Genomic DNA, 23074 nt, shown 5'->3' on the forward strand with positions numbered 1-23074 from the left:
TAACTTGCTTAAGTTTAATGCTAGAAACTTAATATAAAAACAGAAATAAAGCTTTTTTTAAACACTTTAAAAAAGTTATAATGGGTTTTCCCCAAAAAGTGCTTAATTTTTTCGATATTTTACTTCGAAATATTCTATTTGAAATTTGGTGAACATGAATCGATTTTTCATTGGCTATAACACTGGTTCTACGAGGTCCAGAGACCTAAGGTGAACACCATTTTTTTACTTTTTTACAGGCTATAATTTTGCTAAGAACGTTTTTTTCGACAAAATACTTTACTACCCAGGGCAAAAGCATACATCGACACAATATCACTTTTTTTCTTTGACATAGCAAAAACCATGAAAGAATGTACTAAGAGGCACTTGGTACTTGAATACTTGGTACTGAAAGGTACTTGAATAAAACCAGAAAAAAATTTTGCCGGTAAAGAAATTTCTCTCGAATGATATTTGACAAGCCTATTTCACGAGCCACATAAAATTAACCATATCAACTAAACATAATCTTTATGTATTTGTTAACAATATTAACTGTATAATTATTACAAGCTATAGTAGTTTGCCCATTCTTTTCTACCAAAGCATGATTTTGTGTATTATTGACCTGTAGCTCTTGGGAACTCGAATATCTAGCTCCATTTGTTGTTCTGAGATTTTCGATCAACTTCTGGTGGTGACTGAAATAGCTGCAGATATGGTTTTAGAAGGCTTGAATTTGAGTGACCCGTTAATTTAATTAAATCCTGTTCAGAAACACCTTGCTTAAACAGGGCTGACACAGCTGAAGATCGATAAGAATGGTTTTTCTTTTATGTTTTTTGTGCCTATTCCAATTTGTTCAGCTGACATTTTTGCCCACTTGGATACGATGTTGATTCCAAGTGGACAGTTTTTGAATCAAGATCCATCCTTCCAGTTGGGGTGAACGGTAAGAAAGAGTATGTCTGATAAAATCTTTGATCTCCTTTTTTCCATTAATTTCAAAAATAATCTAACTGGTCATAAATTTTTGTTTGCTGAATTTCTTACCAGCCATTTGCTACTCGCCAAACTTTTCGAACCGCCTTGATTTGTTTTGGAAAAAATGTTGTTGTATTCAATTTGGTCCGTAAATTCTCCCATAATATCAAATTCCTTCAGGAAAAGTGAATCTTTCGGCTGTTTACGGCCTCATTGGCTCTCCAAGTAAGTTCAAATGAGTAAAGGTGAAAAAACTTTTTTGTGCTCCATCGGGGGTTTCCTCGTCGTAGCTTTGGATGATTTTTAATAGTTTTTCGGTGGATAATGCTTTTGAACCGAGTTATCTTTTTTCTTGAACACTTTGAAGCTGCCTCCGCTTGGTATCTCTGGCCAATCTTGCACATTTGAAAGATATATCTGTGAAAGGATCGATTGTTATGCTGTACTCCGTAAAATATTTTTCGTGTACCATTTTTGCTGTAGTATTCCACATTGACATTACAGACGACTCTTTATAGCTCGCCAGTGCCTTTTTTCATGGTAAAGGCATAATCCTCGAGAATTTTTACTAGTTCCGTTATGGTAGTACCTACATCTTTCTGTAAAAGCGTTCTCACCTGTTGGAACTCCGAAAATTGGGTCCAAATAGAGCTTCTGGACCTCTGCGTTTTCAATGGGACATTTTCGGTAACCAAATTTTTGATTTCTTCACCTGACTGGCATCTAAATCTTGATTTTTCGTCTGGATTCATTATAGTCCATGTGGTGAGACCGCTCCCGTCTGGAAAAATTTTATATTCGGTTTCTTTGTGGACTCCGGTTCAAAAATGTCCTCTTTAAACAAATCTGAAGGGTGCCGGGCGGAATGTTTGGGCAGAAATAGTTTAAACAATTTTTTTAAACAAATACAAAAGATCACGTTTTTTTGTTCCGGAGCATATATTTTTAAGTTTCTTGGGTCATTCTCAACAAGAAAGGTATCCTGTAATTTTCTCAAAAATTGATAGTTTTCGAGTTATAAGCGATTTAATATCTGAAAAATGCGAAAATACGCATTTGCAAGGCTTAAAAACTCATATTTAAATTAGTATTTTTGGGGTTACCAGATACTTAAATTGAAGTTTAAACATTCAGCTTCAAGATTCTGAAGAGTGATCGCGTCTAACCTTAATTTTAATCGTTGTTTTTTAATTGTTAAATATGCATGTACATCCGATTTTTGGCCGGTGCGGCGCGCTTTATTTCAAAAATTTCCTATTTTCCACCGAAAAATATTTTTTATAGATTCTTTGGAGTATTCTAAATAAAATAAGCTTTTTGACATTTTTCTCAAAATTTAATAGTTTTAAAGTTATAAGCGATTTAAAATCCAAAAAATTTTTTGTCATTTTTCGGATTTTAAATCGCTTATAACTTTAAAACCATTAACTTTTGAGAAAAATGTCATGAACTTTATTTTATTTAGAATATCCCAAAGAATCTATAAAAAAATATTTTTCGGTAAGAAATAGAAAATTTTTGAAATAGAGCGCGCCGCACCGGCAAAAAAATCAGGTGTACCTGCATATTTAACAATTAAAAAACAACGATTTAAATTAAGACTAGACGCGATCACTCTTCTGAATCTTGCAGCTGAATGTTTAAACTTCAACTTAAGTATTTGGCAACCCTAAAAATACTAATTTAAATATGAGTTTTTAAGCCTCGCAAATGCGTATTTTTCAGATTTTAAATCGCCTATAACTCGAAAACTATCAATTTTTTGAGAAAATTTACAAAATACCTTTCTTGTTTAGAATGACCCACGAAACTTAAAAATATATGTTCTGGAGCAAAAAACGTGATCTTTTGTATTTGTTTAAAAAACTTCTTTAAACAATTTCTGCCCAAAAATTCCGCCAGGCACCCTTCAGATTTGTTTAAAGAGGACATTTTTGAATAGGAATCCACAAAGAAACCGAATCAGAAATTTTTCCAGACGGGAGCGGTCTCACCACATGGACTATTATATCTGTCCAAAATTGATTACGCCTCAATGACGTTTGTCAAACTGACAACAATAGAAATTACCAGACACCTTCGTGACAGATCTGTCATAATTTTGTCAGTAGGAAACGTGGTTGCTATGACGTTTTATCAATAAAAAATAGTCTAGTGAAATAGCCTATAAAAAAATATTAATTTTTATAGCTGCACAATAATATTTAGGATTTAATGGCCTTAGCTGAATTTGCGTCTTAGCATATCGTCTCTCTAAAAGCCCAATGGGTAAAAAAAGGCATTCGAAATGTTGTTATATAGACGTATTCTTAAAATTCCTTGGAGTGCAAAAATCTCAAACGAAGAAGTTTTAAGACGAATTGGACATGGCAGAAAGTTTCTGAACACAATTAAAATAAGAAAAACATCGTATCTAAACCACAGACTTCGTAACGATAAATACTCTCTGCTATAATATGTCATTTTGCAAGGAAGGGTAGAGGGAAAAAAAAGGCTTGGGAAGGAAGAAGAAATCTTGGCTGAGGAATATCAGAGATTGGACTAACCTCAGTGTTAAACAGACATTTCATGTTGCAAAAGATATAGAAAAAAAGCGTTTAAAGAAGTGATTACCAACCTTCGTTAAAAAACGGCACAAGAAGAAGAAGAACCGGTAGCCTTTAACTGAGACAAACAGACATTATTAAGGCCGATGTGGGAGAAGCACATCTTCTAGTACAGTTTCCCTGTTCCAGTGTTCCCATACATTAAAGTTTGTCCGACTAGACACCATTAACCTATTAACAAATTTTCAGCTTGATATTAATCAACTTTTTGGTACGCGGGATCCAGGCCTATTATGTTATATATTAAAAAGTAGCTCAGAAAACTGAAATGCTTTCTAGAGAGGAGAAAAGGTCAAATATCTATTTAACCAAGAACCCAAAAATCCGAAAAAAGAATGTGTGTGTACTTTGTACGCACGTAAGAAGATATTCTTCTATTATATAATAGGTAATTTAAACGAAGTAAATATACTTAAAAGGTTATTTGTACTTATTTTATTTAAAAATCAAACTAACTTTCTTATCTACCACTTTCAAAAAAGAAGAATATCTTCAAAAATTATATAATAATATACTTACAATCATAAAATCTATAAAAAAAAAATAAAAAAATAATAACTTGATTGGGGCTTGAACCCACTTCACGTCTACCGCGCCGTACGAAAGTTGACGCCATTTCAAACTGCACCAAACTCTCGTATACGTCATGTGGGAATATACACAAACTAAACGTTTACACCATAAATTTATATGAATTTAATAAAATTATTAGCTTGATTTTTGTCGAAATAAAATACAACAAAATATAGAGTAAGAAAACGATATATGAGATGAAGATTTGTAGAAAATTTGATCGTAATCAGATTATGTAAATTAAAGCATTGCCTACTAATAGGTAACTACATTATTTTGTTTACATTTGTTTAGATAGGTATTGAAACTATTAGATATTTCCAACTGAAACATTTAGAATTACGTACCTGCGGCTTTTCAAAACTATTTAAAAAGTCACTATAATTATAAATTTGATTTTATTTCTGTCCACACATCAATAAAAACTAATATTATACAATATTTCTGTTTACCGATAACCTCCATATTGAACAATTATTGACAGATCATTTCAAAATTTCAACACCCAATCAGAGCCCGTATAACAACTAATACCATACTGTCGGTGTGCGCATGCGCGCGGATCAATCAAATTTTACCCTCAATCGATTCGCCGCTAAAGAAGAATATCTTCAAAAATAAAAAAAATTAATATACTTTAGATTGCAGTTCAAAAAATGTTTCAACATTCAACCACTCATTGAAAGTCTGCAATTTAATTAGTAATTTACATAATAACCATAAAGAACCAACTACAAAATAATATTTTATATTAAAATTTAGTTATATTATAACTATTTAATTATATTATAACTAACAAAGTTATACTAAATAAATACAAAAAAAAAATAAGTAACACTTACTCTTCTCTCCATTAACCAAAGCGCCAGCAAAGAGTGCCGTGATGAGTATGACTGATTCTATGGCTAACTTCATATTTGTATAAACAAAGAAAATGGGTTGCTTTATATTGCAAAACTACTTTATAAAAAAATATGTCGACAATAGTCCAGGGAAATACGGTTTTTTCGTGACGCCGCCTCCTTCAGGCAAATGACTGTTATTTTGAGTAGTATGGACCTCTATAACAATACATACACATACATATACATAATCAGTAGCCACTTATACCATCTAATGGTGTATGGTAGTCAGTATACCATTACTGGTATACAAATTTTCGCCATTCTTTCTTTTATTGTCATTCGTCTTGCTTTCTTCCAAGTGGTTCCTCTTCTTACCAGCAGTTCCTCAACTGTTTTGTTCCAGGTATTTTTGGCTCTTCCTCTCCTTGCCTTCTTCCATACTTTGGCTTCCCATACTCTTCTAACCTGTCGATCTTCCATACGTTGGAGGTGTCCCCATCAACTTAGCTGTTTTTGTTCAATAAATGAGATTTTTAATTCTTCCCGTATTACAGTATTTCTAATTTAATCTCTTCTCGTGACGTCCCTAACTCTTCTCAAGTATTTCATTTCGGTGGCCTGTAGTTTACTTTTCTGCCTATTTGTCAGTACCCACGATTCGCAACCAAAAGTAAGGATTGGTCTGAATATCGTCTTGTATACATTCGTCTTGGCTTTGCGTGAAATTTCTCCCTTTCCTACTAAACCTTTGTTCATTAAGTAATACGTTTTAATATCTTTTTCTATTCTTGAATTTATTTCTACTTCTTCATCTTCTGAATCCTTTATCTTTGTGCTCAAATACTCAAACATGTCGACTTGTTCTAATTTTCTTCCCTCAATTGAAATGCTCTATAAGAAATCACCCCTGTCAGACTTCATTAGAATACAAAGATTGCAATAGGCGGGATATTTGATAAGAATGGGAGAGGATAGGCTACCAAAAAGAGCACTAAATGCTAGAATGCAGGGAAAGAGACCGATTTGAAAGCCAAGAAAGACCTGGGAGGACACAGTAAACAGCGACGCATAAGCCTTTTAGGAGTCCGTGTATGGAGAAGAGCAGCCACAGACAAACAAGGGTGGGGGCAAAAAATAAAGGAGGTCAAGGCTGAATTTGGGCTGTAGTGCCGTAAAAGAAGAAGAAGAATAGAAATGCTTATTTTTTTATTGTCTCCTATCTTCATTACTTTGGTTTTCTCTTTGTTCGGAATCATTCCATATCTGTTTAGTGTTTCATTCCAGATATTTATAATACTTTGAAGGTATTGTTCACTTTCTGCAACTACCATCATATCGTCCCCGAATGCTTCTTCCGAAATCCTCACCATTTATAAATTTCTGTACCCTATTTTTATTTCTTCGTTGTGTTTGAACAGGCTCTGATGATTTCGTCCATAAATAGTAGTGGGCTCAGCCCTCCTCCTTGATTCAGTCCTTTTCTCTCCTTGATTCAGGCTCAGCCCTATTCTTGATGTTCTTATATTATAGGCTCTTAATCATATTTAATGATTTGTCCTTTACACTTTTTTCTTCAGTAATTCCCAAAATTTATCCCTCTTCACCTTATCAAAAGTTTTGATTGGTACACTAGTTTGATTGGTACACCCGGTATACAATTACATTTTACCTGTCTAGCGCCAATATTATTACAGCGATATTGTTAAAGAATAAGTCTGTGACATATTAACAAAATCTCTTAAATCGGATGACAGGTTTAGGGAATTCATGACATTAAAAATGACCAATTTTTAAGGTGGTGAGGTAACTTCTTGGAGTAGTGTATTTAGAAAACGCCATTTTGAAGATTTTTATATGACCTTAAATTTTTTACTCTCAGTTTGTTTCAGGTGATTTACTTTTGGCTGATAGACGAAAAAAGGAAAAATTTATCATTATTTCACCTTAATTTGTTAAAAATACTTAATTAAGTCCAAAAAATAAACTGCAAAAAACATATAGGTTCTTGTTCTAGAGGTCTATACTACTCAAAAAAACTGTCCTTTACCTGAAGCGAACAGTGTCAAAAACAGAGTAGGTAATTTTTTTGATTATTTTTTAACGATTTTAACTTCCAATCGTATAGTAAGATTTTTGATCACGTGTTTAATTCTGTCCAATCAATGAGATTTTTTTAAGTAGATGGTTTCTGTTTAATTGCAACCAGTTTCCTAGTTTTGACAACTGTCACTGTTAAGAAAATATCCATAAGAGGAAACAGTAGCGATCAAAAAGTAGCGAAAACGAGTTCCAAGATTGCGGCTGTAATTTTGAATATTTCTTCGAGATATTTGACACACGTATTCGTAATATAATAAAGAATGGCGGTACAGAGCCCAATTTAAAAAATATATTAATATGTGGGAATTACTCTGTAATTAAATACAATATTAAAAAACGAGCCTGTACCGCCATTAAGAAGAACAAAAAAATAAACTTTCTTCAAATAAACTTTTTTTTCCACCTACCTCTACCGAAAGTATACTTTTCCGGACCTGATTGTAGGGAGCAAAGTTGTACTTTTCCACCCTAGGGAGGAAAATATTTTTCCTCCTTAGGGAGGAAAAGTAAAAGTGACGTCATAATATTTCATTCATGAAATATAACTTATTGACGCCCTGTATAATATCTATTTTCTATTACGGAGTATCTATACATTTTAACGTTTATTTATAAAACATCCTGTATTTTGCAGAATGGTAAAAAACAGTAAATTGTTATTTTTATTTAACAATGTTTACATTAATAATTTGACTTATATTTGACAGCTGACAGTTATATTGTACCTACTTGTTGTTTTAGTTCTAATAAATTTTGTTGGTTAGTTACATAAATAAATTAAGTAAAAATGACAAAATGACTTGTTATTTGAGGAAGGTGGAAAAACCATATGTATAACATGGGAGTAAAGTGCCTTTTCCTCCCTTGAATGATTACTGCCCTCCGCTACGCGTCGGGCAGTAAACTTCATTCTCGGGAGGAAAAGTTACACTTTCCTCCCTTGTTATACAAATAGCTATTATCCGATGCCTAGATTTTGTGTCATTTTGGAACTACTAATGAAATAAAAAATTTTAGTAGTTCCAAAATGACACAAAATCTAGGTATCAGATAAAAAAGTTTATTTGAAGAAAGCGTATTTTTTTGTTCTTCTTAATGGCGGTACAGGCTCGTTTTTTTAATATTGTATTTAATTACAGAGTAATTTCCACATATTAATATATTTTTCAAATTGGGCTCTGTACAGCCATTCTTTATTATATTACGAATACGTGTGACAAATATTTCGAAAAAATATTCAAAATTACAGCCGCAATCTTGGAACGCGTTTTTGCTACCTGCTGATCGCCACTGTTTCCTCTACTTATATTTTTAGTTCTGCATTTAATGTCAAATTGTCACGAGGAGAACACAAATAGGCAAATTTGAGGGCTCGATTTACTTCGGTAAGATTATTTCATGAATAAAACTGTATTTATAAATAAATTAACTAATATTTTATTATTATCTTCATCTAAATATTTGCCAAACTGTGCTTTTCACTTTGACAAGTTGAAAAATGTGTGTCACATTAATTGGGATCAATGTCACTGACTGTTTTTATACAAAGACTTGAATTTTATATGTAAGTATTAAAAAATAATCTTACGAATATCACACAACAGTAAGAATAAATAATAAAATAATGCTTCATTTTTTCTCAAATTTGTTGTCATTGGGCAATAGCCACTCGAGCCCTGCAGGCTCTCGTGTCTTTTGCCAGACAACAAATTTTCGAAAAACTGTCGCATTATGTCAATTTATTCTCACTCTCTTGTGATCTTATACCCGATAATTTCCCTGAACTAGTATTGGAGCTGTTTATAGTGTTCTTAATGGCAATTATTTAATAGGCATAATGAGTATACAATAATAAGTTATTTTTGTTACTTATTTAAATAATTATTTATATTAACCATAAAGAAAATACATCATAATTGAAGAAATAATAATGACTCTTTTAAAAAGCTAATTTTAATAAGGAAAAATACAACTTTATTTACTTAATTACTATAAGTAATTTATGGCCTTAATTACTGTAGAAACTAATTTTATTATTTACTGTCAAACTTTTAACGACTACTTTCTCTCTCTCTCTCTGTCTCTCCCTCTCTCTTTCTCTCTACCTCCCTCTCTTTCTCTGCTGTCCCTCTATATCTAATTGTTTCTTAGTACTGTCGTGATACCTACCGTACGAACAACTATTTGTTTTAATAGGCTTCTATCCTGGCCTGCTTTCATGGACTCAGAGAATGTCTTGCCACTAGTTTTTTGTTAGCTTTCTGCACTTGATCTGTCCATCGAATGACTAAATCATCTCTGCCTATGAGACCTTCCATGTTTTCCGAAATGATAACGCTCTTAAGACTATCGTTACTTCCTGCACTATGTCTTCACAGTTTAAGAAACCTGCGAGACAAATAGACGAGAATTGGGTCTGAATGTTAAGCTCCTAAAGATTGTTAGAAACAGTTACTAACAATACTATTAATAACACACTTCTTCAGACTACTATACTTAGAACTCCATCCCCCCATTACTCACAACTTCCATATTTCACTCAGGTTACTAAAAAACTGATTAAACTGTAATAATATCCCTGTAAAAATTGCTATCAAGAATGCAAAAACAGTCAGAAATCTCCATCTAAACCTTAAACGCCCTTGTCTCCTTTGGAACGAGTGAATGTTATCTATCACATACCTTGTGCTGAATGTGACTCATTCTGTATAGATCAGACTGGACGAACCCTTAAAGGGCGACTTACTTCTCATCGTAGTGACATCAATTTGTCAAGAAACACTCTTGTGTGTGTGTGAAAAGATGGATTGGATGCAGGTCCGTTAGCCACAGATGTTTATTTTATTTTTACCTTAATTTATTAGTTTTGTTATATTAATACCTGTTTTATTTAAATGACTAGGTTGAAACACTCCTGTTTCCTTGCTTAGCATGTAATTAATACAAAACACATGGTGGACTTTAACGAGTCAAGATCCTTTGTAATGAACGCATTTTTTCTATAAGGCAGTTCTTGGAAATGTGTTACATATTGAAACACCCGAATGCATTAAATAAGAGAACAGATATCAGTAACTTTGGCCAATTATATCATACATTAATTTTGCAGAATTAGTTAATATATCATACTTACAGAACCGATTGCTTGTTGTTGTGGTTTTTACTCATTTTAATTAAGTTAATATCAACAGGTTATCTGACAAAATAATTTAATAACTTACAATTATTTAATTCCATTACAAATTTTAAAAAAATTAAATAAATTTAACTTATTATTTCATATGAATTATTACACAGCTTTTCGATTACGTAGTGAGCTTCGATCTATGGGATTTATATTAAAAACTTAAAACTTACAACTTATAACTTGTTTTTTTGGAGATGGCTGTAGGTATATTTTTTTTATTTTGTGTATTGTATCAAACACTATATTTCTAATTTTTTTCAGATCTTTCCGTAAGATTCGCCACTTTTAAAAATGCGAAAACCCGTTTTTGGGGGTTTCACTGTGATTCTCCCACTTTTAAATATTCTAGAGACTCAGCTTACATATAGCCTATAAAAAACCTTGATTTAATCTATATTGAATTCTTTAAGCGAAATCCCGAAAAACCCACTAAATTTTTTCGGATTTTTAAAGGTGGAGAAAAATCAGAAAAAATGAGGAATTTAGTATTTGCTAAAATGCACACAATAACAAATTTTACCTGCAACTATCTCAAAAAAAAAGTTATACGCATGTATCCAAAAAAAAATTAAGTTCTTTTTTCAGGTTATGTACCTACACTTAACCTACGGATCTACCTATATAAAAAAGACATGTTCTATAAAAAATGACGTTTTTGGCGGTGGGTAGAGGGAAGGATTTGGTGGGGTAAAATTGCCCTGAGTCTTATTTTTTAACCACATAAACTTAAATAAATAAAAAATAGAATTCTGGGAGTGAGGAGGGTTAATTTATTTATCCCGTTCATAAGTGGAAAGTTTGATGCGCCACTGACGACGCATGTTTGTACCACTAAAAATTGACGGCATAGTGTCCATGCGTTTTTTTTTAGGTTGTACTATTTAAGTTATAGACTTTTACGATGCCTAAAATGATTAGCAAATTTTGACTATCCCGGCTCTTATTCTATTATATATTATAAAAATATTTTTGTTCTCAATACTTTAATCAATCATTATAATTTAACAATTTAATCGTTTCATCCCAAAGCTGTCGCGCTAATTCTGGGTCTCTAGCAGTTTTGTAATGTTCTTGATAATGACATTCTGAGAAAAATCCTCCCGTTAGATGCTCTATACCTGGTTCGGTAGCTACATAGATTGTTGTTTGCGCACCTTCTTCAGGAGTCTGCAAAAAAAAGTACAATGATATTTTTTTTTAGTAAGAATTAAAAAAGGAGGAAAAGTGCATAACTTTTATTGTTAATCATACCAAGACATATAAATAACCAAGGCATAAAAAGCAGGCTTTGAAATAATCCTTCCTTTGGCATAAATTTAAATAGATATCTGTTAAATCTGTGGCAGAAGCTGTGGCAGTCTCTTGAACATTCTTCCTTAAATAGAATGATCAAGCATCATCGCAGTCAAGCAATTATACAATAAAGTAACATCAAAAAAAAATTAAACAACACTTTATCCGAAGAATTCCGGTAACAAAAGGATTACGACAAGGATGCTGCCTCTCCCCAATACTATTTAAGATCTATTTAAATGAAGCACTAAAACACTGAAGAAGAGCTTGTCCAGGGATGGGAATTCAACTTGACGGCGATACAACATTGTATACCCTACATTTTGCGGATGACCAAGTCGTAGTAGCAGCGGAAAGGAAAGATTTAGAATTCATGACGAGACGTTTATTTCAAACATATGCAGAGTGGGGCTTTTCTGTAAATAGAAACAAAACGCAATACTTATGCATCGGAAATGAAGTAGAAGATCTAATAGTTATTGACCATGAAACAGTCAAGAACTGTGAGGAATATGTATATTTAGGAACAACAATCAACAAGAGTGGGCGCACCGAAAAAGAGATAGAGCAGAGGATTGTGAAAGGAAAAAGGGTGATTGGATACCTAAACCCAATGCATGGCAACTAACTAGATACCTGGAACGACGCCTACTTGTATTGAAAATGTGAGTCAAGTCAACCATCGTAGACGAAATTCAAAGGAGATAAATGATCTGTTGTGGCCATGTAAAAAAAATGGGCGACGACAGGCACAAAAAACAAATTTTAAAATGGACGCCAAGGGAAAGAAGGAAGAGCGGAAGGCCAAAGCAATCCTGGCTACACGGCATTCAGAAGCCAATGTCGGAAAGGAATCTTCACCCTGGCGAATGGAACGACCGGCGAAGCTGGAAACCAGAAACCGGAAGATGAAAAACGTTATAAATAACCGGAATAATAATAAAAACAACCTATTACATAATCTAACTTAAATTGTTCTACTAGGTATCTCTAATTTTCCAGGCTTTTTTATATCTTGCGATATCAATAAAATTTTCTACGTTATCGCAGGCTTTATTCCACATCTCATTGTTGGCTTTACCTACCTCTTTTTTTTACTTCTTTGTTTAAACTGTTGTACTGTTGCCAAATGTAAAGATTATTGCCAGCCATTTATTATACATATCCTTTTCCTTCCACCATTTATTTCTAATCTATATATTATCCACTTCTCTACTAGCTTCCATTGCAGTTTCTTCAAGAGTTTTTTTATGATTTCGTTGTACGTATTAATTGGTGAGGAGTAACAAACATTGTATAATTTCAAATTCAGTCCCATTCGATACAGAAACTGCGTAGACTAATTTTACAAACCTTGTGCAAATTATATAGATATATACCTGTACATAGGTACTTAATGAAATGTCTTGCAGTATCATTGAACTTTCATTTTGTCGTTTGCTTCCTTTAACTGCAAATAGTAGTGAGGCTTAAGTAAATTGTAATCAGATCCATTGTCTGCTCCTCGATGGATACTAACGATATTAACCATTATTTTGAAGTTTTCCATGCATATACAGTAATCGATTCATCGTCATCATGCAACCTCTTCCGTTCACTGCTGGACAAAGGTCTCTTCTATTTTTCGCAACTCTCCACGGTTCTGTGCGCCTTGTTGGTATTTCTTGGATATTGGTTTGATGTCGTCCATCCAGCGTGTTGGTGGTCGTCCTCTGCTGCGTTTGTCTTCTCTTGGGCGTCAGTTAATTAGTTTTCTGGTCCATCTTGAGTCTTTTAGTTCGCTACGTGACCTTCTTAATTCCATTTCAGCTTGGCTATACGTTCGACTACACCTGTTCTTTTCCTTACGTCTTGGATCCTTATTTTGTCTTTTTTTGTCACACCGAGAATCGATCTTTCCATGTGCCTTTGTGCCACTCGCATTTTTAGTTCTGTTGTTTTTGTGAGCGTGAGAATTTCTGTTCCGTATGTCATAATAGGAAGAACGCATTGGTCAAAAATATCTTCCGTTTCATGGCTATCGGGATGTTGCTCCTAAATATGTGTCCTAGTAAACCATATACGGCCCAAGCCAGTGTTATTTGTCGTTGAAATTCACAGGTCTAGTTATCCTTGCTTATGCTGATTTCATGACCGACATATATATTATGTACTTTTCCGTCAATTCGATTACTTGATTTTGGATGGCCCACTTGTTATACTCGAAAGAGATACCTCTGGGAATAATTAAAACGATAGAAAACATCTACCAGAACAACACAATAAAAGTAAAGTGGAAGATGAACTAACTGACTCAATTGAAGCCGGCAATGGGATAAGACAGAGGGATTCCTTGAGTCCTTTATTGTTCAACCTGATCATGGACGAAATAATAAAAAAAGTAAGAATTAAAAAAGGATACCAATTGGGAGAAAAACAACTTAAAATAGTCTGCTATGCGGACGATGCAATACTAATCTCTCAAAGTGTAGATGATTTACAACGTATGCTGCACAAATTCAACATAATCGCCAGAAAATTTAACATGTTAATTTCCTCAAAAAAGACAAAATGCATGGTTATAACAGCAGATCCAATAAGATGTAAATTGGAGCTGGAAGGTCAGATAATAGAACAAGTGATGGAGTTTAAATGTCTAGGCATCACATTATCTAGCTACGGAAGGCTCGAAACAGAAGTGGAAGATCAGGTGAATAGAGCAAACAGAGCCGCAGGTTGCCTGAATGACACAATATGGAGAAATAAAAATATCGGAAAAGAAATGAAAGGCAGAATTTACAAAACAGTCATCAGACCAATAATGACATAAGCGGCAGAAACACGACCCGACATAGAGAGGACAAAAAGATTGCTCGAAACAGCGGAGATGAAAACCCTTCGAAAAATCGATGGTAAGACTCTATGGGACAGAACTAGAAGTCGATAGCTTAGTGTGAAAACCTCGTATCTCATTTCACAGAAAATTTTACAAGACAGACTTTAAACTTAATTTCTGCATACTATAACTTTAAACAAAAAACTATCTTTACATATTTTTGATTCTGAGTACGTTTAGATCATTACACATACATTTTTCATATATACTTTGGTTTAGAGTATGCAGAAATTCAGTTTAAAGTCACTCATGTAAAATTTTCTGTAAAATGAGATACGAGGTTTTCACACTAAGCCATCGAAGTACAGATATACGACGGATATGCAAGGTGGATAACATTAATAACTGGGTAAGAAAGAGAAGAATCGAATGGAATGACCACATAAGCCTAATGACAACAAATAGGGTAGTCAGGACAGGGAGAGACGGTTTCCCAATAGGAAGACGATCAGTGGAAGACCACGAAAACGATGGAACGACAACTTACTAGAGGCACATTGAAAAAACAGACAGAGTCATGTCTATACAAAAAGAAGAAGAAGAAGAAGATTTTTGATGGCAAGGTGTTCGCTGGGAACTAAATTTGTCATAAATTTGGTCTTACTGAGGTTCATTTTTAGACCTATTGTTAAAGATACGTTTTCTAATTATTGTAGCATTTGTTGTGCTTCAGCCAGATCTTCGGTAATAATCGATTATTGATTTCAAATTTCTTGTTGGTTGGGTCCACCTAAATTTATGAATGTCCTTGTGCTGATAGTATCAATTTATTATCTCTAAGTTCATATGATCGCAGAAACTTATTTTTCATTTTTTTTATTTATTTTTTTTTTTTTCTTCAAATGGACCGACCACTTTGCTCTTTACTTTTTTCCCGTTCTATCATGTACTAACATGGCTTTACTACCATATTACTGACAGTTTATTATAGTCAAACTAAAATAGATTAAAAATGAATAACCATTTTCAATTTCTTTTAACTTAACTTTTAACTTTAAACTTAGTCTTTTAAAACAGATTAATTTCATCTTAAGGGCCCTATTCACGTTGAGATCGGTATCGATACATATATCGTGACAAATTGCGATACACGTATCGTGAGATCTGCATCTGTTTCACTACAGTGATACAGACGGCGATATAGTTGTAGACGACAAAGTTATACTGATACAGCGATATTGAGACAGCCAAATACACTATGAGCTACCGATATCAACGTGAATGGGGGCCCTTATTACATATTGCACACTTACTTTAAACAAAAATTTGGATAATGGCGCAACACCTCTGTAGACAACAGGCGAAAGATGTCTAGTGATTATGTCAGTAGCTATCATTCCAGGATGAAGAGCAAACACACTAATATTAAACTCGTTTAATCTCTTGGCCAATTCTTGAGTAAAAAGTATGTTACACAATTTTGTGATGGGATAGTCTGGCTTTCCATTGAGATTTTTCACATCAAGTTTAGCGTATTTAGCTGCCTCTGAAGCCACGTTTATGATTCTACTAGCTGTAGATTTTTTTAGTAGATCTAAAATAACAATGAAATTAAATATATTTTATGATATACATATATACTGAAACAGTTTACAAATACACTTCTCCAAGAAATTAACACACCACCTTAAAAATTTGTCATTTGTAATGTCTGAATTTCCTAAACCTGTTGTCCGATTTAAGTGAATTTTAATATGTTGTAGCCATATTCTTTAACAATATCGCTGAAATAATATTGTTGCTAGACAATAATATATAAGAAAAAAAAAAGAAAAAGACGGCTTATGCTTTCTTTCGATTCAGAGGTTTGCACAATCCCTAGACAGCTGGTTCTGTATTACATACTTCCTCAGTAGAGCTAGCGTGCACACCTCTGAAGCAGAACAAATCCAAACCATCTATTTACATTATGCTATATTAACAACAATATATATTACGAACTCTCCCAAATTATATGACCTAATAACAATATATTTACAATCAAGGTGCAGTAGAAATTTACAATCAAGGTGCAGTAGAAATACAAACCAAGACACGTTAAATGCTACTAGGAGCACTCCCCAATCATAATTTACAGTGTATATACATTGTAAATCCCAAATCATGATTTCCAAATTTTATAAATTGTAAATTATGAGTCAGGAGTGCTCCTAGTAGCATTTAACGTGTTTTGGTTTGTTTATTTCTACTGCATCTTTGTGTTATGTTGTGTAAAAACATTATAAATACAAAAATGCCCATCCAGTTCGAACGAGAATTTTAGTTATTAACAAATAAGCGTCAAAAATGGCAGTTTTTTCGTTTAAATCGCTACAGGTAAAAATAGGGTAATTAAATACCTATGTTAGTTATAATTTTCTTTTTTAGTAGATGAGCAAAGGTTTAAAATTGCACTTTTTGAATTTTAGTCCGATCCTTTATTGCTTCGGAAATTTCAAAATAAAACTAAAATTTCGAAAACAATAAAATTGCTATAACTTTTGCGAAAATGACCTTAAGACTTTCATATTGCATGAAAAGTTGAGTCAAACAGTCCATATAATGCACAAAAAATTTTAAGACGATTCGTCAATTAGTACAAATTAATTATTATTCAATCTGTTTATCCCAAATAGCTTTTTTGCAATGTTATTTTTCAGAAAATAATAATGATATATATAGCAATTCTGTGGAAACCGCGTGAAAGAAAAATAGTTATGTTTCTAACACATTTAAAAAAAATCATTAAAAAGTCATTTTTATCATTCCGAAAACATTTTTCTAAAGTAGGATCATTTTTGGTTTAAAAACAATTTGAATAACTTTGTTAATATTGACTCTAGACTAAAACTACTTTGGGATTTAAAAAGCTGGTATTTTTACACGAATTTTCAAAAAAAACCTTTTTGCCTAGGTTAGTCAAGGTCAAAGTTAGCTCCTTTTTTTATTTAATTCATAGCTACTTTGTTTATAACAATTAAGCAACCTAACTTGCGCCATTTTGAAGTTCAAGGTATATAGTTTATGTGTAAAGTTTGACTAAACTTTGAACTTCAATAAAGTGGTTAATAAAGCATTAAAAATACGTCCTAACGAAATTATAGATTCTTGGTCTGGGAGGGGAATAATTATTAAAATCCGTGCACTCAAAAAATGAAATTGATTATTCAAACATGTTAGTGGGAACCCCCCTTCTCACTCAGGGATATGAAAAATAGATTACGACCGATTCTAAGACCTACCGAATATACATTCTATAATTTCATAACAATCGGTCAAGCGGTCTCGGAGAAGTATGCCAACTAACAGTGTGACAGGAGAATTGTATAGATGCAAATATATAAGATGGCTATTAAAAAATAGGGGTTGGTGATAGAAGAGTGAAAATCAAGGGTTGTATGTATTTTTTCATTCTACACCATATAAAATTAAGGTAGGCAATTTTGTCAAAAGAAAATAAATAAAAATGTCAAGGGGGCAACCCCCCTTATAATTTATGGGCATGAAAAATAAATTAAAACCTGTTCTCAGTCCTACAGGATATACGTGTAAAATTTCATAAAAATCGGTTAAGCCGTTTCGGAGGGATATGGTAACAAAACTGTTACAGGAGCATTTTATGTATATAGAAGTAACAGTGAATTAAATAATAAAAGTGGCTAACTTTGACCGCAATTAACCTAGGCAAAAAGTTTTTTTTGAAAATTCGTGTAAAAATACCAGCTTTTGTAATTCCAAAGTAGATTTACTCTACAGTCAATATTAACAAAGTTTTTCAAATTATTTTTAAGCTAAAAATGACTCTACTTTAGTAAAATATTTTCGGAATGATAAAAATGACTTTTTATAGATTTTTTTAAAAACTTGGAAAACATAAATATTCTTCTTTCATGTGCAATTCACAGAATTGCTGTATCATTATTATTTTCTGAACAATAACATTGCAAAAAAAAAGCTCTTTTGGAAAAACAAATTGAATAAAATTTAAACTAATTGACGAATCGTCTTGATATTTTTTGTGCATGATATGTACTGGTTGTCTCAACTTTTCATGCAATATCAAAGTCTTAAGTTAATTTTCGCAAAAGTTATGACAAATTTTTTATTTTCGAAATTTTAGTTTTATTTTGCAATTAGCAAAGCCACAAATGATCGGACCAAAATTCAAAAACTGCCATTTTACTTGCCGTCATACACTCAACATGTAAACAAGTCAAATCCACATCTCAGATGTTACCTGGGGCAGATTAGCTAAATATTTTAAACATCCATACTTTATGCATCTTTTTAAACCAATGTTTCCTTGACGGACTTCTACTATGGGCTAATTAGCAAAATACAAGGAAAAGTTATTTACCAGCAATTTTATTGCTAAAATCGAATCTTATTATTGTATGTATTAATAATATAGATATGCAAAGTCCGCAGATAGTGTGCTACTTTTTTTTTAAACAAAATGGCGCCCAAAAATCGTGTTTTTTCAATTTTTGCTCTATAACTCCAAAGATTTTAACTTTAGACCAAAAACACTCAAATAAAAATTCACCGCAATTAAATTCTGCATAGAGACTTGTTTTTTCCGATTTACTTCGACGAAAACTTTCCCCGGAAAAATCGGGGTTTCCAACAAAATCTTTAATTTTCAACTAAACTTTTAGATAAGTAGTTGTGAATCAGTAATTAAATAACTTAATAACGTAAAAGCCCTTTCCGTATATATTATAATTCCAAAAGTCTATGGAAATTGAATGAACAGTTTAGCAACAATTAAAATGTTAATTAAAAATTTTCGGTCGCTATAATAACGACAACAATTATGATGCATAAGAATAACTATGATTTTTTCATATAAAGATACTATATCTATCTAATTTACTTTACAGAATTGAAATTGGACTAGTTAAGAGGATAGGTACGTATTTTCGGCTGCAATGCTATTCAAATAGAGATTCATTTTTTTCGAATCCTGAGAAAACTAATAAGTATTTTTGAAAAAGTTAAACGCAGAATGAAAGATTACGTTATTAGCGAGGGCCGAAAGTCCCTGAGAACTTCTATAATGTTTATTTTAATAAGTTACAGGGGTGAAAAACTAAGAGAAAATTTAGTGTGATTTTTAATTTCAAATATATCATTCAAAATAAACTTTTTATTTATTCTAAGGGACTTTCGGCCCTCGGTAATAATTTAGTCTTTCATTCTGCGTTTAAATTTTTCAAAAATATTTATTGGTTTTTTCAGGATTCGAAAAAAATGAACACAATACCGTGATAATATTTTCCAAATCTATCTTTGTCTTACAACGCACTCAGGCGAATAAAATATTGTCAGCATATATTGTCAGTCAGACACTGACAATCAGTGACAATTTTAAATATTTGACATTGCATCGGGAATATGTTGAGTTATTGATTAAATATTATTGATATATAGTGTATTTGATAAATAATTGATTTAAGACGTGAACTTAATATAAAGTTATTTAGTCCTGTCGCCAGGGGGGGTACAACGGCCTCGTTAATTCAGATGGACTTACTCAAGGTTTTCTTATGTATTTTGACCCGTAGAACACGAATTTTTTGGGTAACAGTTGATCCGGATGTCGATAAGATTGTTATAGACCAAGAACTTGAGGAATCTAATAACAGCGATTTTTGGCAAAACAAAACAATATTTTGTATTTTTTGGGCCATTTTAAGTAAAAAATATTTCTACAAGTTTTTTCGTAGGATGCACAGTTTTCGAGATAAACGCGGTTGAACTTTAAAAAAATCGAAAAACTGCAATTTTTGAACCCGAATAACTTTTGATTAAAAAATAAAATAGCAAGTCTGCTTACCGCATTTGAAAGTTTAAGTCAAATTATATCGGTTTTGATTATTTGCATTGGTAAAAATTTATTTTTTTATTGTTTAACAAAGCTATAAACACGTAGGGTTTCCCGTGCTTTTACATGCGTTTTAACGCATGTAACGTAGAAATAGTCTTGATTGCACTAGTACCTATTCTACCTACTCGTTCGATTTTAAATGAGAAATCATAGAAACATCACTCACGCACTAGTTGTTTGTAGCTTTGTTTAACAATAACACAATAAATTTTTAGCAATGCAAATAATCAAAACCGACATAATTTGACTTGAACTTTCAAAGGCGCTTAGCAGAATTGCTATTTTATTTTTTAATCAAAAGTTATTCGGGTTTAAAAATTGCAGTTTTTCGATTTTTTGAAAGTTCAACCGCGTTTATCTCGAAAACTCTGCATCCTACTAAAAAACTTGTAGAAATATTTTTTGCTTAAAATGACCCAAAAAATACAAAATATTGTTTTGTTTTGCCAAAAATCGCTGTTATTTGATTCCTCAAGTTCTTGGTCTATAACAATCTTATCGACATCCGGATCAACTGTTACCCAAAAAATTCGTTTTCTACGGGTCAAAATACATAAAAAAAACTTGGGTAAGTCCATCTGAATTAACGAGGCCGTTGTACCCCCCCTGGCGACAGGACTAATTTATTGTGTATTATTTGGGGAAAAGTCAAGCAGAGAATACATCAGGATAATATATTCTGTGATCCAAGTATTTTGTTATTAAAGATGTTCAAAATTGTAAGCGTTGCATAACAATATATTATTAAAAAATCACTTTAACATTTTTCCTCTTTTCTCGATTGAGTATTAGTCTTTGTTGTACAAATAAATTATTACAATCAATGAATACATAGTTGATGAAAAAATTATCACATTTATTAACTGAATTAATAATTTGCAATTATAAAAATAACAGTTATCCAAGAACATTCAAAACCCATCTCTTTAAATTAATGACATTTTCAAGTAGAATGACATTCTAGTAATGTTTACATATCCATACCAGTGTGAATTTTACTACACGTAATTTGCCGTGTAAAGACAGAAAAAGTAGGGATACACGTAAAATATTTGCAAATTATGTACCCATAGCCTTAAGCGGCCTCAGGAATATTTTAAAATTATAAACAATTTTTTGGTTTATAAACAAATAAAATATCTCGGGAAATATTAAACTTAATTAAATTGTAAAAACGTTATTCGAAAAACAGCGGCAGGATGCTTCTTTTAAAAGAAAAATGTTTAATTATGACGACTGGTTCCTGAGATACAACCGGTCAAAGTTGACCGGAATTTACGCCAAAGATATAAACAATAGGATCATAATTTTTACACATCACCTTTTTATTTTTATCCTCTTTCTCCACACCAATTTTCATATCTTTAAAACCCTCATAACATATATTATTATAATAAAAACTATCGATAATACGTGTGAAAATTGCCAAAAATAGCAAAATTCCAATCAAAAATTAGGTTGGAGAAAATGTAACCCTCAAAGTTCAAAATCGGTATACGTTAACAAAATGCATTTTCTCGGCTTCCCATAGAACAATTTCTTTCATTCTTTTTTTGTTCCCTAATAACTTGAGTAGAGCCATCGAACTAACGCATTATTAAATGTCAAAGTTGCTTTTGTTTTGTTATAATAGATTAATTTATTTATAAGAACAGAAAATTACATATTTTTTCCCGTTGTAGGCTTTTTGTAGGTAAACTTACTACAAGTGTACCTTTTAAAGTTAAAAACATAAATATTCTCATTTGAAAGCTGTATAATTATTTAAACAATTTTTATTTAAACAAATTAAAATATTGTGTTATAATAAATAAATTAATTTATTATAACAAAAAAAGCAAGTTTGACATTTAATAATGCGTTAGTTCGATGGCTCTACTCGAGTTACTTGGGAACAAAAAAGAATGAAGGAAATTGCTCCATGGGAAGCCGAGAAAATGCATTTTTTTTAACGTATACCGATTTTGAACTTTGAGGGTTACATTTTCTCCAACCTAATTTTTGATTGGAATTTTGCTATTTTTGGCAATTTTCACACGTATTATCGATAGATTTTATTATAATAATATATGTTATGAGCATTTTAAAAAAATAAAAATTGGTGTGGAGAAAGAGAACATAAAAACAAGGTGATGGTTTGAAAATTATGATCCTATTTTTTATATCTTTGCCGTAAATTTCGGTCAACTTTGACCGGTTGTGTCTCAGGAACCACTCGTCATAATTAAACGTTTTTTCTTTTAAAAGAAGCATCCTGCCGCTGTCTTTCGAATACCGTTTTCACAATTTAATTTAGTTTTATATTTCCCGAGATATTCGATTTGTTTATAAGCCAAAAAATTGTTTATAATTTTAAAATATTCCTGAAGCCGCTTAGATGGTCCAATTTCAATTCTGTAAAGTACATTAGATAGGTATAGTGTCTTTTTATGAAAAAATCGTAGTTATTCTTATGCATCATAATTATTGTCGTTATTATAGTGACCGTAAATTTTTAATTAACATTTCAATTGTTGCTAAACCGTTCATTAAATTTCCATTGGCCTCTGGAATTATAATATATTCGGATAGGGCTTTTACGTTACCAAGTTATTTAATTATTGATTAACAACTACTTATCTAAAAGTTTAGTTGAAAATTAAAGATTTTGTTGGAAAAACCCGCTTTTCCGGGGAAAGTTTTCGTCGAAGTAAATCGGAAAAAACGCGTCTCTATGCAGAATTTAATTGCGGTGAATTTTATTTGAGTGTTTTTGGTCTA

The 23074-nt window shown here is 32.1% G+C and overlaps 1 protein-coding gene across 3 annotated transcripts in view; it reads right to left on the reverse strand.

The window, feature by feature from the left end:
• Positions 1–23074, reverse strand: part of LOC114328980 (retinol dehydrogenase 11-like) — a 43814-nt gene that overhangs the window by 7592 nt on the left and 13148 nt on the right. The window contains exons 3-4 of one of the 3 annotated variants that reach the window (XM_050647871.1): positions 15699–15979; positions 11244–11444 (exon numbers count right to left, since the gene is read on the reverse strand). The exons of 1 other annotated variant lie outside the window; for it this stretch is intronic. In XM_050647871.1, coding sequence (XP_050503828.1) covers positions 11265–11444; positions 15699–15979 — 461 coding nt within the window. In that variant the 3' untranslated portion in view covers positions 11244–11264. Of the gene's footprint in view, positions 1–11243; positions 11445–15698; positions 15980–23074 lie in introns of those variants that run through there. One more of the 3 variants, XM_050647873.1, reaches the window with a different exon arrangement.

This window comes from Diabrotica virgifera, chromosome 3 (assembly GCF_917563875.1).
Source record: "Diabrotica virgifera virgifera chromosome 3, PGI_DIABVI_V3a".
NCBI lineage: Eukaryota > Metazoa > Arthropoda > Insecta > Coleoptera > Chrysomelidae > Diabrotica > Diabrotica virgifera.